Source organism: Acipenser ruthenus, chromosome 20 (genome assembly GCF_902713425.1).
Source record: "Acipenser ruthenus chromosome 20, fAciRut3.2 maternal haplotype, whole genome shotgun sequence".
Lineage (NCBI taxonomy): Eukaryota > Metazoa > Chordata > Actinopteri > Acipenseriformes > Acipenseridae > Acipenser > Acipenser ruthenus.
Window position 1 is genome coordinate 30,054,501 of NC_081208.1, and position 17,634 is coordinate 30,072,134.

Sequence of the window (17,634 nt, forward strand, 5' to 3'; positions counted from 1 at the left end):
TTGGATAGTAGGCAAAGAGAACAGCATGGACAGCTTTTGCTGGATACTTCAGTAATACAGCTTTAGTTGCATAATTTGAAAAGTAATTGTTTGTTTTAGCAAAAAAAAAAAAAAAGCACCGGTAAATCTATTGGCTATTCCTCATCGAAACCCTTTAACCGCTATCAATTACTATGAACAACCTGCAATGATGGCTCTGCCATTCTGAACCAACTTTGCTGTGTCTTATGAATCCTTTGTTATACGTTTTTAAAGGAAATAAAACACAACACGTGTACTCCTTTAACCATCCACAGAATGGGCTATTTTGGTTCAGTGGCTTTGTTTCACAGCACTACAGCACAGTGTAGATGTCTAGCTGCTACACCCAGAGACTGAGCACCTCGTGCATGTGCTCAACTGCCCCCTCGGAGGAACCACATGATATTTTAGGCTTCAGCAATCATGCTCTGAGACACCCTGGTTTAGATCAAAGTCGGCCCCGATTCTGCTTGTTTACTGCTGTAAAAATAGATCGGCACACTTTCTACAAAGCAAAGCTAGTTTTTATACAAGTTCTAGTGATTCACATTGTCAGTACTGATTGGTTGATCCCTGGTTGCACAGTAATTGTTGTATGGCCTTGTAACACAATGGCAAAGCAATATTACCTTCAATACAACTTAGGTTCAGATTATATGAAAAAAAAATGCACTTATTTAGACCCAAATAATCTTGTTTCAACACAACTAAAGTAACCAAAGACAGAAACCAAATAAATCAAAGTATTTATTTTCAGTTTTCAAAATCGCCATGTAACTTACAGCCATAATGTTTATTTATTTTTTATATGGAACAAAATCTTGCCGTTCGCGCTCTCTCTCTATGCGCTGTAGAGTTTGAAAAAACCCTCTACCTAAATAAACCTTGACATTTGTGCCGAACATTAAGATGTGACATTTGAGAGCCTGGTATGCCTTCCGCTTGGTTGAGTCCAGTGTACTTAAATCATCCTTCAGTCACATCCTCTCTCTGCAAAAGCAACGTCAAATCTTCCTTTTTCTGCCGTCGGTCAAACTATATGGATGGAACACACGGGTAATTAGAAACACCACTGGAAGCCCAGGATCCTTACATCAGCATGACTCCTACAGAACAACACACACACAGGGTCGCTTCACGGGGCTCTCTGGGTTAATGGTCAGAGTGCAAGACAGAGGTGATGATGCTTCCTGCTGATATAATGGTACCTTCGCTGTCTGTGCTGGAGTCGGAGTCGCTGCTTCCCGAGTAGGCCCCTAGGCCCGGCAGGATGCCCACACACACCGCCACAGAGGGGCGGTGCACCACAGAGCCAGCGCCCAAGAACCTCCCCTCCGCCTCGCTCCCTGAGGACAGACACAGCAGCTTGTTAAACAGAACCTGGACCAGGATGCCCACTCAGTGCACCACAGAGCCAGCACCTGAGCCCCTCCCCACCGCCTCGCTCCCTGAGGACAGACACAGCAGCTCATTAAACAGAACCTGGACCAGGATGCCCATGCGGTGCACCACAGAGCCAGCACCTGAGCCCCTCCCCACCGCCTCGCTCCCTGAGGACAGACACAGCAGCTCATTAAACAGAACCTGGACCAGGATGCCCATGCGGTGCACCACAGAGCCAGCACCTGAGCCCCTCCCCACCGCCTCGCTCCCTGAGGACAGACACAGCAGCTTGTTAAACAGAACCTGGACCAGGATGCCCACGCGGTGCACCACAGAGGCAGCACCTGAGCCCCTCCCCACCGCCTCGCTCCCTGAGGACAGACACAGCAGCTTGTTAAACAGAACCTGGACCAGGATGCCCACGCGGTGCACCACAGAGCCAGCACCTGAGCCCCTCCCCACCGCCTCGCTCCCTGAGGACAGACACAACACAACAGCTCATTAAACAGGACCTGGATGCACGGCAGAACACAGCCAGCCATCACTTCATGTAGTTGCACTGTAGTTAAACAAATGATCAACTTCGAATCTCATTTTACAGCATTCACTTCGGGTGCTTTGATCAAAGTGAAATATTACATGTGAACATAAAAAAAAAAAAAAATTTAATTGAAGAAATAAATTAAGTCATCTTTTTTTTTTTTAATGATGCTGGTAGTTACACTGTAGTTACCATTTGCTTATCTTTTAGTACATGCACTCCACACAGTTTTGTGATTTTTGGGAAGAGTGGAACCCTGTGCATTAACATGTATCTAAGTTCTTTTTCCCTATCATAGTTACAAGTGCATCTAGAAGATAATGAAACAAATGTGTAGCTACAGGTAGCACCTGCATTTTGAAGTGTATTTCAGAACCTGAGTCAAGGGATCCTCAGAACCTTGGGCTGGTCCATTCAAGTTTATTAATGTAGGGGAGGCTTGAGCTTGTTCTAACCTTTTGATTATGGCATATGAAAAGTTTTATTTTTTTTAAACGACTTTCTGCCCTCTCTGACTGCTTTGAAATGGACACTAGATTCTTAATAAGTTTGTTTTCTTTTCACTAATTTAGTATTAATTGATTAACGCACCAACAGTAAGCACGTGAATGCAGCACAGCTCCAGACTCAAATTAGAAGACGTCTCATTTGAATCTCAATATATATTTTTTTTATGCTGATTGACCCTGGGGGGAAGAAATAGGGAAAAATGACTACTGCAAGCTAATTCCTCAATTAAGAAAATTGACGAGGCGTTCGGTGCTGTAGGTTGGAGACAGGCTGACAGGCTGATGGGGCAATTAAGAGAAATGGTTTGGAGAACAAAGAACATATCGGGGGGGGGGGGGGGGCAAGTTTTTGTTTCTCCATTTCATTTTTTATTTACCAAGCATTCGTTATTTTTGAGTTTGAGGGAACTGTTTAGACAGTATTAAATACATAGCCTGAAATGGTTCAGTTAACCTGTTAAGTATACTATTGTTTGGACCCTACTTCAGCGTTAAAAGCATTTTCTATTCAAGTGAAGGAGCTGGATTGCAGTCTTCTTTTACCTTGGTTCGACACTTTCAGTGTGATATCTGGTAAGAATGTTCCTTTTTTCTACAGACAGAGCTGGGCTAACTGTGGGATGTGCAGGGCATTATCAATAGGATGAATATTTGGGAGTTTAGGGTTCTAATACATGGAAATGCATGAACTAAACAAGTTACATTAAATAAATACAGTTTGATGATAAATTAAAGGGGGGGGGGGGGGTCTGCTACAATGTAAAAAAAAAAAAAAAAAATCACCCGTTTTTGATTTCAGCATCTTACTCCGGTACTTTACCTTGATGGCTGCTGTCCTCTTTTGTTTCTAACTTCTGTTTCTTCACACTGTCTGATGTGTCTGAACTAAAATAAAAAGGACAGGAAATGTGATTATGAAAAACACCTAGAACACCAGTGCCAATTAGGGCACAGCGGCTGTTTGTTTTATTTTCGAATGCAGTGGTTTTGTGGCTTTATTACAAGCCACCGAGTTGTAGGTGCACAGAACTGGATCTTTAACAGAAAATAAACACAACCTTCCGAGCTATTAAAGCATACTCTTTCCAGCTCATCTGTCCCCTTACAGTTAACTGACCCTTAGCAGAGACTGCAACACAATGGAAACATGTCAATCTGCAGCTTTAGGCTGAATACCATCCACTCAGACAGCTTTCCTCCCACAAGAAGAAAGGTGTGTGTGTCAACTGCTGTAACCCTAAAGACCAAACGGGAACAAAACCACCAAACCAAACTCTTATCATTCATTGGTATCAATCACTCGCTCTTCCACCTTCAACTTTTGGTTTGGGTTGAACTTGTTGTCAAAGTTTTCCACGAGCGCGCTGAAGAATCATGTCAGCTCTGAATGCTCCACTCTTCTTTCCAGACCCTCTGCTTCAGAGCCCTGATTTAGAGGCTGCACAGCCTTGTTCACAGAGCTCACCTCCTGCGTTTGACAGCTCCTGCCAGAAGCTTGGCCTGAGAGAATGTGTTCTTGTTCTCCGCTGGTTTAATCGTTGCTTTCTTCTCTGGTTCTTTCCTGGTTTCGGTGTTTGCTGTCAGTTTTGAGAGAGTGCTGTGAGATCGGGGGTGGGGTTAAGGAAAACTGCTTTCGCCAAGACGTCAAAACAGATTGGGAAGCTTCTGGATAACAGTCTTCAAACACAAGCAACCGGTAGACATTACAGTGCTTATATTGGGGTGCTGACTCTCTTTTTCACTCCCAAACTGCCCTTATTTTGTGCAGAGTATTTTCTTCCTAGTTTTGTACCGTTAAGATTGTTTTTTTCCTTTCAGAAAATGTGCCTTTGCATTTAAACCAGGGCCCTACAGATCTCAAGGCTGTTAAGAGATTCTAATATACAAACATAGGTACACCACAAAAAAATGTTTTACTCTACAAACACAAAATGTGATTATTAAACTATCTGAAATGGTAATTACTGATGGATTGCAGGATCAAAACATTAACGCCAGTGTGTTCTTCAGTGTACTTATATACAATAACTTGGGTTATTCCATTTTCAGGCGGAACTTTTTCCTGACTCTTAATAAACAAACCACACTTTACTAAGTGATGAGATTAGTTTAGTTTAGAAAGCTCAAAGATTTGTGCAGGTGGATGACAAAAATGTAGCAGTTAACCATTATGCAGATTTACAGACATGGTGAGGGGAGTCCTTTCTGAAACACAGACCACAAGGGCAACTGAATTAAATTAATTTAAAAAACCATGATATTGTCTTTAAAGACATTTTATGGCTCCCAAGAGCTACTATACAGTCAAACCGACTTACAGGGAGTGGAATTTAAATTTCAAATGAGTAAGAATAAAAAATGTTATGCATTCCACGATGTAGAAGTATTTTTTCTGCCGCTAATGTTATCAGTTGAATTTTTCTTAGCCTAATAGCAGGCTGCTAGCAAGCTTCAAAGCTGCTGATGAGTATCTGTGAAAACACACAGCTCTTAGAACTGCTACTCATGAAAGCACGCTCCTCTCAAAGGCTGCACCCTGGATTCTATCCCTTCATTAACAGAGAGAATCGTGCACCTTGGAAGAGCCTGCCTGTAATTCATTAGTGCTCTGCGCCTTCACCCAATCTACAGCAGGTAGAGGTGTGCAACGTTTCACGAAGACTTGTCACAACCCCAGCATGTTCATCAAGCTGAAGTCTTAGACTATGTAGTGAACAGAAGCAAGACTGCTAGAAGAAGCAGAGCCGTTAGCATGCCGTAGACTCAGAACAGTGAATACTTCACACCCATGGCAAATGACCCCACCGTTGTCCAAACTATCAGGCAGAACACCGGTGAAGACAATGGATCAGTCCGCTGTTTAATGCTGAAAGCACTTTACCGTTTGTCGCTTTCCAACCAGCTGATTTCAAGTGACAGCGCTCCACTCAATCTTTCATTGACTGCCTTTGGCATCTTTTCAACCAAGACTCAAACATTTTAATAAATCATTCCCATTCCGTTTCATCTTGCATATAACTGCAATATCTGCAAAATGAAAGCATTGTAGAAGAGCATGTGAAAACGTGGACTGTTCAGGCCCTTGGGGAATGCAGTATTAATGTGGAACACCAGCAACAGTTGCACTTTTGATTTGGTGCTTCGTATTGGAAAGGATATTCTGTATTCATTCAATTCCTTCAGATCTTCATCCCTGCGCTGCTTCTCTACCAGCATCTGTTGCCTGGAAACCTCATCCAGGAAATTCGATTCATCTTCGTCCAGACACTTCACCATATTTTCTGAATGGAGAGATAGCAGGGTGGTTTAATTTGCTGAATGGAGAGATAGCAAGGTGGTTTAATTTTTATTCCTCCTGCAATTACTGCACACAAAGGCCACTCGCAAACAACCAATAGGCCATCTCCTAATTGTCAAAACAAATGAACTACAGAAGCCTTTGTGTTACAAGGTCTGTTTTCAGGTTGTCAGTGAACATGTGTTAACATATATGTTTAAAAGAACTACCTGCAGCAATCTGACAAATAACTGCTTATTTCAGTCAATGCAAGCCATTCACTTGAGGCTGGAAAATGAGTCACACACAGCTTTTTTGACTCATCAAGGCTCATTTTCACCAAGAAACAGAAGGGCTACACACACACACACACAAACACACACCACGACGACCACTCATAGGAACAGTCATAGTTTTATAAAGTAAGGTACACTCACAAACTGACTCGTGACTATATGACCAGGTCATGTTTATAGACCATTTTAAACAAAGTCAATATATGAGTTCATCTGTTTATTTAATGCAAAGAAACAACTGAACTATACCACTTACCCTCTTTTATGGTTTAAAATAAAATAAATAATATCATAAAGATGGCATTACCAGGGAATAAAGCTATGGGCATTACAAGATACACTCATCTCATTTTGTGGGTTATGATGAGGAGGTCTCCATGCATGTTCAGTAAAAGGAAGCACTATGTGTTCATTCTGACACTGCAGCTGCATCTCTTACTGAATTTGAACTGCTCCTCGTACTCCTGCTGTTTCTTATCCTTCTGCTCCTGCAGCCGGTCAAACAGAGATCGAGGGTCATAGACCTCCTCCGGGCATTCTGAAAGAAACACAGCAAGTTAACAAGCGTGAGCCACACCTTGCCAGCCTGGGTGCACAACAGCACATCCCTGCACTGCAGCTCTCGCTCCTGAGTCTGAATACAGCACATCCCTGCTCTCTCACTCCAGAGTCTGAATACAGCACATCCCTGCTTTCTCACTCCAGAGTCTGAATACAGCACATTCCTGCTCTCTCACGCCAGAGTCTGAATACAGTACATCCCTGCTCTCTCACTCCAGAGTCTGAATACAGCACATTCCTGCTCTCTCACTCCAGAGTCTGAATACAGCACATCCCTGCTCTCTCACTCCAGAGTCTGAATACAGCACATCCCTGCTCTCTCACTCCAGAGTCTGAATACAGCACATCCCTGCTCTCTCACTCCAGTCTGAATACAGCACATCCCTGCTCTCTCAACCTGGCTAGGCTGGGTATATGGTTGATATATTTTTACAATTCATTTAAAACACTAGTTATTCACAGCTACAGTGTGCTCCGAGTTTGTGCATACAGCAGCCAGTGGCATGGCAACACACTCCTCGCCTTGAAAATATATGAAAGCAAGACTGTTTCTCAGCTTGTCCTTGAAACATGAATCCCGTTTGCAGCCCCTGTTCATTCGTTTTGATTCCATACTGTGTGATTCCGTTTTTTCTAGTCTATTAATAGCATCTCTTTCTTACTCCCCAACAAAAAGTTTTGTAAATCGGCTGAGCTTTCAGCTTCTGCCTTCCACACGTACAACATGAAAGGAAAAGAAAACAAACTGTGAGTTGTGGCCTCTAAAGTGAATTTATATGCCGGTTTGTTTGCCTACTCAGTCTTGGTTTTGAATATTTACAATCTGTAGCACCGACACAATAAAATATATCTGCACAGTACTTTTGACAGGCATCCCCAGGCAAGTCGATCCCCACGAGTTTATTGATCTACTTATTTTTATTACGCAGGACAGGAGATACTTTTACTAAGACACTATTAATTGCTGTGCTCACAGATTTTTTCGGCCATACATAAACACACTATAGCTCGGTCTGCATGCAGTCCTTTGCAGAAAAGATCTCAGCCGATGATGTCATAGAGGCTCCGGGTACCTCTTTGAACAGTACGGTGTCATCTTGACTGCCATGTCACAGTCATTCTGAACAAGACTGGCTCTTCATTCCACATCCACAATTAAATTTAACTTCTGGCTGAGCAAAGAGAAAAGGTGGGGGGGGGGGGGGGTAACCTGCTGAGGCAGACAGACAGACGCAAGTGGAGACCAGCAGAGAGCTACAAGACATTGAAATCGATTGATCTAAACATCCCCGCTGTTTGAAATACAGGCCCTTTGTGTGCCAAGGTTATGAAAATCAAGCACTTAACCATGTGCATGCGAATGTCTGCAGTGTATTTTTATGTGTGTAAGCATACAGGAAACGCCAGGGACAATCCAATCCCAATGAATTGCCCGACTGCAGTATTTACATCAACTGAACTGACCCCCTTATCCTGAGTAAGTACATCAATCCTACCACAATCATCACACAAAAAGATTGCAAAGTGCATTGAATAACACTACACTACAGTATACTGTGGTGCCTCGCTATAATGTAGTATGTTAATTCATCTTGTATCCGCCCGTCACATATCCACCCTAACCGTCTATCCATCAAGCTCTTCAGCAACGTCACCCATGCGTATAGCGCGAATGCAAAATGGTTATAAGAAACCAAAAGCGAGTTGGGCTTACAATTGAAGGTTTTTTTCTTTGTAAACCTATGCATTTTGCTACTGTGTAAATTACCTGACACTAATGGAAATGTGTATACAGCGCTGTGGCAGGGCAGGAGCCCTGCGCATGAAGAGGGTTTTTTGTTGTGTAAATGTATATTGTAAACAGTATGTAATTACTGTAATTAATTAATGAAGTACCTGACGCTCCTGGGAGAGCCTGCCTGCTGTGTGTGATTACCAGGTGTGGAATCTAATCAGCAGGAAGGTGTGTTCCAGTGGGATGTCAGGTATAAAAGGTTTCATTTATTCACCTCGGGGCTGCTGCAAAACCAAAGCCAACTGGGCTAAAGAAGCAGAAATTCACACATGCATGCGTGCGTGTGTGTGTGTGTGTGAGAACCAGAACCAGGGATGGATCCCGAAGAGTGAGTAAACAAGTCGAAACCGCCGACAGCTGGGCAAGTAGAACAGAGAAGATTAGTTCAGAGATTGTAGATCCCACCAAAGTTTGTGCTCCGTTCGCTGCTATTGCTGGTAGTGTCACGTGAGCTGTTCAGTGTGTCGATATTTAAATAAATCCTAATGGCATTTGATAACGTCTGATTTAAAAAAATAATTATGCAGTGCCATACATTACTGTGTCGTCTAAGTACATCTGACCACTGATAGTCTGATGGGAAAATGTTATACTTCAATTAGAAAGAGCTAATGGCCGGTATGGTACTGTGAGGGTGCTCAGTGGCTAATTACATAATGTACCATCTACTCTTAACTACCTACCTCCGTCTGTGTTCAGCAAGCTGGAACGATGAGCTATACAGTATATAGACACTGCACTCACTTAATCGATGCAGTCTGGAGTGGGGGAGTGCTCAGCATTGCCTTTTCTTCTCAAACCTTGTAAGGTCTCATTGCCTTTATTGAGTCATTGAGGTTTCTTTCTGTGTACTCCTTATACTCTGTAAAAACAGCTAGGCAACATCAAAAGCGGCTATTTCAGTTTTGTTCATCCGTACAAAACACATTATGGCAAGACACTTTTCCCCCCACTTGACTCCATTTCGATATCTGATCACACATTCAGATTTTTTTGTAGATAATTAAAGATCCCTGCAACGTGCAATCTGAGATTTCTTATTAAAACGTCCTTTATGAATGCAGATATAAGAGCCGCATAAAATGCATGGCCTTGCCTTTTAAAGGATCTTTTAGTTTAAAAGGGACTGTGTGCGCACGCATGGAGTCCTGAGACGCAGTCACATTCACAATAGACACTATGCAATGCACAGCCTCTATTTATAGCAAGACAATGTCAGACCTCTCCATTTGAGCAAGCAATTTTTTTCTGACACCATCAATGATGTGAAACATTTTTGAGAGCATGAATTGCAGTAAATTGAACAGAGCGTAAATCTTTGCCGTGGAATTACGTCACACAGTTTTAATAAAGAGCACTCTGGTGTAATTACAAGGCTGTTGGTTTATTTACTTTTGTGTACATTCATAGATAGAAATCAAACTAACGGATCTAGGTAGCTCTGTCAGCCATACAAACTGCACAATAAGCTTGCAACATCCTGGGTATGCATGAACACTATTGCTGGCTTCATGGTGTAAAATCTAACTTGCCACTTATCTATGGAAACCTTTTCTTAAAAGAACAATAGCTTAAAGATTTCAGAACATACTGTATGCTTTTCGAGAGCTCAGGCCAGTATAGACTCATCTGTAATGCAAGAAAATAGTCTGACTAATAATTGGCTTGTTTATACATATTGTAAAGTTTTCTAAACCCAGTTTAAATCCGAGACACAACTGTATACCCTTTCCAATGACTTTTGACGCTGCTTGGCTAAAGCCAAGGAGCATCTGGGATGAGCAGCTGTTCTGGCAGATGTTTAAAATGATTGTAAAACATGAAAGATGTAAAGTAAAGCAAAGAGGAATTACAAAGTGATCATGATGCTAGGAGTCTACAGTGCGGTCTGATGATCTGCTGCGGCAGAGCTTGTGAACAGGTACACACTGTAATGTAGTTTAATAGATGATTTAGGTCGGCTGGAGAATCCTTGGCTTAACATGCACCAGTGACGCCTGTGGCTGTCCGGGCGCCTGCAGGCCTGCCTGTGTGCAATTCAGAACTGATTGGTCCACAGACACTGTAGTTCTGTAATGGCTTCATGGCGGGCTTGCAGTGCGAAAAAAAAGTATGTCACAGCATTTAGGAGCTGAACCACCATCTGTCGTAAATTAAATTTATGCAATATCATCGGCGTCCCTGCAAAACTAACAGACTAATAAGTGTGATTTACCTGTGTAAACAGTACAATATAGTCTGTGCCTTAATAGCAGTCTTTCAGTGGCCCCTGGTTCTCTCACTGCCTTGTCAGTGCTTGGCAACAGCCCGCTGGTGCATTAGTAAATTAGCTTGCAGTTCCACAGCTGGCACTCCTGCTGCACGGAGGAGTTTTTAAAAGCAAGTACACTGCAGCTTCTGTTACTGCTATCTTTAATGCCTTATGACTAGTGCCGGGACAAAGATCCGAACAAATATTTTTTTTACATGTATTCAATGGCAAAAAAAATGTCTGTGTCCAGAAATGATTTGATCTGTGTGAGATTTTATATATATTGTGGTGGAGGCCGGCGGTGGGATTTACTCTGCTGGAGCCGCTGCTCGCTCTCCCTTGTTTGTCACCTGCTTGCCACTGTCACTGCTGCTGTGAGTGGGGGGCGTGTCCTGCCATCGCCCCAGTGGCAGGCGTGGAGCAGTGGGGAGCGTTCTGCTGAGGCACCCTGACTGTCAGCTAACATCAGCCCTGTGCGCTGTTCACTCTATTTGCTAAATAAGAGCTATCTATTTTGGAAGATGAAAGTTGTACACTTGGATTTTTACCGCCGTTACAATATACAATGTCTTGTAAACGTTAACACATCTGTAGTGTATGTGACCATTTTACTGTACACACACTGCAGAAGTCAGGATGCATCTACGAACTGTAAGATATGAATGTATGTGATTCAAAATAATCTTATGCAACTCTAACTATTGTAGATGAGTGTGGAGCACCACGGCTTCCCGCTAGGAGAATGTCGTAGACAGTAAGATCAACAGTCTTATCCTAGATGGGAATTCTTTAAATCAATCAATGAACAGTATAGTGGTTTGATATCACTCTAGAGGGCACGTGAAAGTGTGACAAACCTCATAAGGTTAATCTACTTTTGAAAAACCAGCGAAGGGACTTTCAAACCCCCTGGAGCTGTGCACACAGCCCTAATAAAAAGTGTGTGTGCTGTTAGAAATCTAGAATGGGTAACGTCAATGAAATCATGCAGATCATCATAATGCTCAGTGCAGATCTACATTGAGACGCCAAGTTTGGTTCACTGCTCCCCCGCTATAACCTGCAATGTGCAAATCAACTCTGAAGCTACAGTATGTCACTTCCCAGAAGACAAAGAATAATTTCTGATGATAGAGTGCATGCATCAATAACCACTGCTGCAGACAAAATCGGAGCACATGATAAAATAGCTGCTCCTATAAAGCTACAGAAATACAGATCCCCCCTAAACTCTCAAACTATGACAGCCAGGCTGCCACATCTGAGTGGCACACCTGGAGCAGGCTTCCAAACCCCTGCAGCTCTGTCCTGATCCCAGAAGAACCATGTGGCACTGAGACCTTTCAACCCCGCGGACGGGCCAGCAAAGCTCTTTTTTCTTGGATCAGGAGGAACAGCCACAGGGGCTGAGTCAAGGAATCAAAAATTTTAGAGAACACAATTCAGTATTGGAGCCACACAACACAAAGGTAAGTGAAGGAAAAAATAAAATGGCATTTTTATCTTTGTATATCCTTTACATTGCATTTACTGGTCTATCGGTCCTATTGATAAGGACTTAGGAGAATATTCAGTCACTAATTACAGCACCACTGTAGTTTAAAACACATGCACACCGTGCCTCTGTATGACTGAATGGCATCCATGAACAGGGTAATAATGAGAGAGCTCTTTTCTTATTAAGTCTCCTGGCTCCTGTAGTAGTTTAAAAAGCATTCCCTTACCTTCTGGGTCCTCGGGTTTACGCACTTTCTCCCATTCTTCTTGTCTTTTCTTGCGTTTTTCCTCTATTTCAGTTTCCGACTCAAACTTCCGGTTAACGAAAACTTTCTCATCCCCTGCTCCAGCCATAATACAAAACACCTGGAAATAATCACACTTAGTTATGAGGGAAACAACTAGCTCTTTCTTGATTTACTGCAGCGCTGTGTAAAGCTACGCCAGTTTCCTCTCTAAACTCCACCAATGCACTTAAGTAACCCTCCAAACAGGCCATCAGTTATTCCTTTCGGTATGCAGACATTATTATATACCTAAGTCTGTGGTTTGTGGACTTAGTCCCCGGATGGTAGTTTCTAACCCACGCCTCCCATTGTGCACCAACCAATTTAGTTTGTCAGTTCACAAGGGGTCCCTCTAATTAGACATCCGAACAACAGAAACATATTCCAAATTGTGGAGTAATACCGGTAATATAATAATACAAAGCTGCCAACGTGCTTCATGCAATCAGTTTGGTCATCTGGACCTGCAAAAGATTTACAGAGGCAGCTTTTAACAGGAATTAAGTTCCACCGCATGTAATCTGGTGCGTCACTTAATAAATGTTACAATAAGGGTCAAGTTGATCTAACAGGTAGAGAAAGGTAAGAGTAATGGCTTTACCTGATTGATTAATCCAGGGATTCTTTACAGAGTCATCTGTCAAAACACAGGCCCAGGTGTAACTTGAATCAACCTGCAATAGGAAAATAGTTTAGATTTTCTGTAGTTTGTACAGTACAGCAGAGTTTACCTGCAAATAGACATCACGTGTGTGCAATAACACCTTTCTATATGGAACAGGAATTAACTAGTGGAAGCTAGGGTTATAATCCCATTACAAAAGCATTATATTGCTGCACTGTTCCTGTAGTATAATCTCAGTCAGTTATGGCTGTATAACACCACCCAAAATCACCATGTATAATCTTTTATTTGCAATAGTTTTCAATTGGTCTAGCTAGGACTATCTACCTATCTATCTATCTATCTATAGATCCATATATATATATATATATATATATCTATCTATCTATCTATCTGTCTATCTATCTATCTATAGATCCATATATATATATAAAAGTTATATATTATAAATTAGTTAGATGCTACACCATAAAGATAATTCTTCAACTAATGATGCAGATTGCCCACCCTAATGTATTCTCAATCTCTTCCATTACGAGTGACAGGTGGCCCTCTGCAGGTAGAGATAAGAATAACACCATTATACTTCGATCTGATCCAGTGGTTCCCAACCCTGGGGACACCGTCTCTGCTGATTATTACAACTGAACTCTGCAACTGTTTAAGAGCTGAAAACAATTACAAAGGTCTAATTAAGGAAATGATCTGTTCAATTAAGGGTCTAGTTAAGTAATTGAGAGCTCAGTTGTAATGAAAACCAGCAGACACAGGGTGTCCCAAGACCAGGGATGGGAACCACTGTACAAAGGAAAACTTTGGCACTTCCAATCCATTGCAGGACTTTGTTCTAACTGCAGCCTTAATTACTGAATTGACCTCCAACAGGGTCAATGAATGATCTGGTTGGAACAAAGTCCTGCAATGGAATAGACTGGAAATGCCAAAGGTTGCCTACCCCTGTACTACAGTACAAATGTGGCGCAGCACTTTCATTTTCATAATTAAGAGTGGAGCACTAGGTTTAAGTATGGGGTCGCTAATGCAGAACATGAGTTTGGAAAACATTTCATTCACCTCTCTATTGCTATCTAATAATAAATAAGTACTGCAGTTATATTTGTTAAAATGTCTATCCATTGGGTGGCCAAAGTTGGCCCTTCCACTCCTGGTCTATGTTCCAGCTCTGTTCTAAACGGTTTAATTGAACCAATTAACCCTCCATCCAGAACCTGAAGTAGTTAATGACCTCATGTTACCTGTTAAACTTGGAGCGGAACAGCCCTCCCACCCCTGGTCTACCCCTTCCATTATTTTCTTCTTTTGTCAATTTCCAAGATAAACATTTACAATTCAAAACACATGTTGCCAATGTTAACAGATACAGGGCCATCATTCCAACCTAAATGAATCCAGCTGTTGTATCGTCTCCAGCTCACACACTCAGGTTGTTTTGCGTATGGAAATATTTTGAGGTGTGTTAGGAAGAACCTGAAACATTACCTCTCAGTATTAATTCTTGTCCTATAATGGTGGGGTTAGCAGGCACCGAAGAGGTGCCTTGCTTGAGAGGTCGGATCTTTTAAAAACATTCAGGACACCTTCATGAAACTCATGAAATCCTGAATTCTCAAATCACCTGTAAAAGTCACTTTCATTCCAGACAGCGAGTGCAGGCTGCACAAGAAAGCCAAATGCTCTAGCCTCGCTTAATTGTTCAAGGTTTCTGGCACCCACTAATCAGGGTTGGCTGATTTAAATCAAGTCGATTTTAAATCACTGATTTTAAATCACTTGATTTTAGGGAAATAAATCATTGATTTAAATCATTTTTTTTCATTTACTACCTATTTTATATAGTTTCTCAATGAAAAGACATGAACAGTATGCTTTAAAAACGTTTTATTAACACAAACATCTTAAACTCTTACTGTCTATAAACGAAAACTCTTTGGGCTATATTCTGATCACAGCGCAAATGCGAACGGCGCTTGCCCCTGATTCTGTGGCGCATAAAATAGCGAAGAAATTAAAAAAAAAAAAAAAAAATACTGCACTGAAATGATATTCTGAAGACATGTGTTGCCCCATTATAGAGCGCTTATAACGCTCGATTCTGACAGTGCAATGGGGTCCCAAATAGACAATTGAGCTCTGTGTTGACCCGCTGAAACCAGGTTTATTTAGTGGTGCAATCAGGAACTTTAACAACTGAACACACTATAAAAAGCAAAGTAGTAACAACTGCGTGTGTTTCGACTGACACAGAAAGAGGAAATCAAAACAAGAAAAGAAAATAATGACTGGGATGAGTGAGGGGGATTTTTCTCTGGAGTACTCCATCGCTCAATTCTTGTAGTTCACATTTAGAGATAAATAATTTGCTTTATTTATGTATTCATTTAAGATTGAGTAATTTAGTTTGGTATGTAACTATTCACAATCAATTTCCAACATCCTTAAAAATTTACAGTTTGGAGGTACTGTAGCGCTACAACTAGGGGACTACAAAAAAAATCCATAATTAAAAAAAAAAAAAAAAAAAAAATCGATTAAAATCAAATAACTTTTTTTTTTTTTTTTTTTTTTTTTTTAAATAAAAAAACAAATCGCGAACCCTGACAACCCTTAACATTAAAAAGCGTGAAAACGTCAGACAGGCGTCCAAAAAGTGCCGAACACGCCTGGTTCGTCTGACAACATATAGGCCTGTGACGCAGACTCTGTTTAGGCAATTCTTAGATATTTGTCTGGTCTATAGATGTGTAAAAAATGTGTGTCTGACACATGACTGAAAGTGGAAGACTCTATATTTTCCCTTTAGACACACTTAATAAAATACCAACGGGAAAGAACCAAAGTTTATAATATAGACGGAATTTTCAAACAGGCTAATTGAATTGATGAACGAAAATATAAAAATGGCAACTAGTAACTAAATTTGTATTTCATTTTAAAACTAGCCTGAACACAGTAAGATAGGTTACCCGATACACACAGGGGGGGTTCCACTAGTCTTAACAGCATAACTCGCTACAACAGAAGCAGCTCAGAAAACAACTCGTTTTAATTTCTCGTATAATCCAGGTACAAATGATTATTTTTTAACAGTACTAGGTATTGCAATGGTATACGTTTACCAGTTGCGAGCTGGCGTAGCCAAGTAAAACTATGATGTACAACTATTAATCACAGCAAATTGAATTTAAAACACACGCTTTAGTTAACGATATAACTTTACCACGTAACAATTTAGAAGAAAAGCAATCAATTTAAGACTCAGTCATTAACGTGCAGAAACATGTTTTAGGGTTACCTAGAGTAGACAGCTTCGTGTTGCACAGAAAACATTCCCTGAATCGCGAGGAGGCGCTACAACATGGGTTCCGGCTAGGTAGTTCTTTTGTGTAAGACACTAGTATTGATAAGAACGTAACGGTATAGGATCACAAGAGTCCTGCTGACTATAAGTAGTTTAAGTGCAACAAACAAAGTTTAACGGGAAGAGATGTATTTTTCTGGCAGGGATTGAACTGGCATTCCAAACTGCACAGAAGACTGCCTTGAGGAAAGAGAGACTCATTATTCCCTGCCCGTGCCTCGGCTGCAGTCCTGTGCCTTGGAGAGGGGGTCTGGCAAGGGCAGTCTGTGCGTTCACACTTGGGGAGAGGGTCTGTCAAGGACAGTCTGTGCGTTCACACTTGGGGAGAGGGTCTGTCAAGGGCAGTCTGTGCGTTCAAACTTGGGGAGAGGGTCTGTCAAGGGCAGTCTGTGCGTTCACACTTGGGGAGAGGGTCTGTCAAGGACAGTCTGTGCGTTCAAACTTGGGGAGAGGGTCTGTCAAGGGCAGTCTGTGTCTTCACAGACATCGTTTCTATACCACCCTTTCCTCCATGATACTGAACCGATGACTGATTCCATGTTCTGTGTCAGCATCACTAATGCTTCAGTGGCAACGCAGCAGTTGTTCTACAAGAGCAATGCAACGACCCAGTACTAAGACGGGCAATGGTAGCATGGGGGCATCTGCAATTAAATGAGACAAACGTTTGAATTCGTGGTGTTCATAGTTTGACATATCAAGGGGACCCCCATGGTATTTACTAATACTAACTGGTAATCCCTTGCAGTGCCATGGTACCAGGATCACTGTGCAAAGTCTGTTGTAAATCAGCTGTGTTTCTATTGCTGCTGGTTAATGCTCTGCTCATGGTTCTGCAGGGGTTTCTTCAGTGTATAGCGCTGGTTTTATTAATGGTGTCCTAATAGTCTTTTATCAAACTCTTCTTTAAGGGTCATACTGCTGATCACCCCAGGCCACATGCAGCTGCAACACCTGGGTGCTGCTAATGGGAAGGGAACCAGGGTGTAGCCCCCTCTGTGACCTGATTTACATGTTAATACTGCAGCCCTTGAGGAACATTTGCCCTTCATCATCCAGGAATTACAGGGACCCTTCGCAGCCAGTTGAACAAAAAGAACCACAATTACAATTAAGAGGTCTCAGCGACATTATCACTGGTCCCTCATTGTCCTGCCTGAAGATATAGACCTCATTAACACACATACATAGTAGCGCTGTGCGTGCTGTGTG

At 41.8% G+C, this 17,634-nt stretch overlaps 1 protein-coding gene across 2 annotated transcripts; it reads right to left on the minus strand.

Annotated features, from left to right (window-relative positions):
- Positions 1-755: 755 nt before the first annotated feature.
- psme3ip1 (proteasome activator subunit 3 interacting protein 1) lies at positions 756-16,470 on the minus strand. 2 transcript variants are annotated; one of them, XM_058993895.1, is made up of 9 exons: positions 16,357-16,468; positions 13,020-13,092; positions 12,359-12,497; positions 6,467-6,565; positions 5,613-5,735; positions 3,920-4,052; positions 3,275-3,339; positions 1,230-1,367; positions 756-1,056 (listed from the first exon to the last, which is right to left on the minus strand). In XM_058993895.1, the coding sequence occupies exons 3-9, from the start codon at positions 12,483-12,485 to the stop codon at positions 1,052-1,054; spliced, it is 690 nt and encodes a 229-aa protein (XP_058849878.1). In that variant the 5' UTR covers positions 12,486-12,497; positions 13,020-13,092; positions 16,357-16,468; the 3' UTR covers positions 756-1,051. The 2 variants fall into 2 exon arrangements, with proteins under 2 accessions (XP_058849878.1, XP_058849877.1); XM_058993894.1 differs by lacking the exons at positions 756-1,056; positions 1,230-1,367 and adding an exon at positions 1,393-1,877 and having other exon boundaries at positions 16,357-16,470.
- Positions 16,471-17,634: the final 1,164 nt, after the last annotated feature.

Excerpts from the sequence above, each read along its gene's own strand:
- psme3ip1 (XM_058993894.1), bottom strand. The coding sequence starts at position 12,485 with ATGGCTGGAGCAGGGGATGAGAAAGTTTTCGTTAACCGGAAGTTTGAG. Across the intron at positions 4,053-5,612 it reads GGAATTGAATGAATACAGAA|GCACTCTCTCAAAACTGACA; the intron begins TATCCTTTCCAA and ends CCCGATCTCACA. Across the intron at positions 1,878-3,274 it reads AGAGGACAGCAGCCATCAAG|GGAGCGAGGCGGTGGGGAGG; the intron begins GTAAAGTACCGG and ends GTCTGTCCTCAG.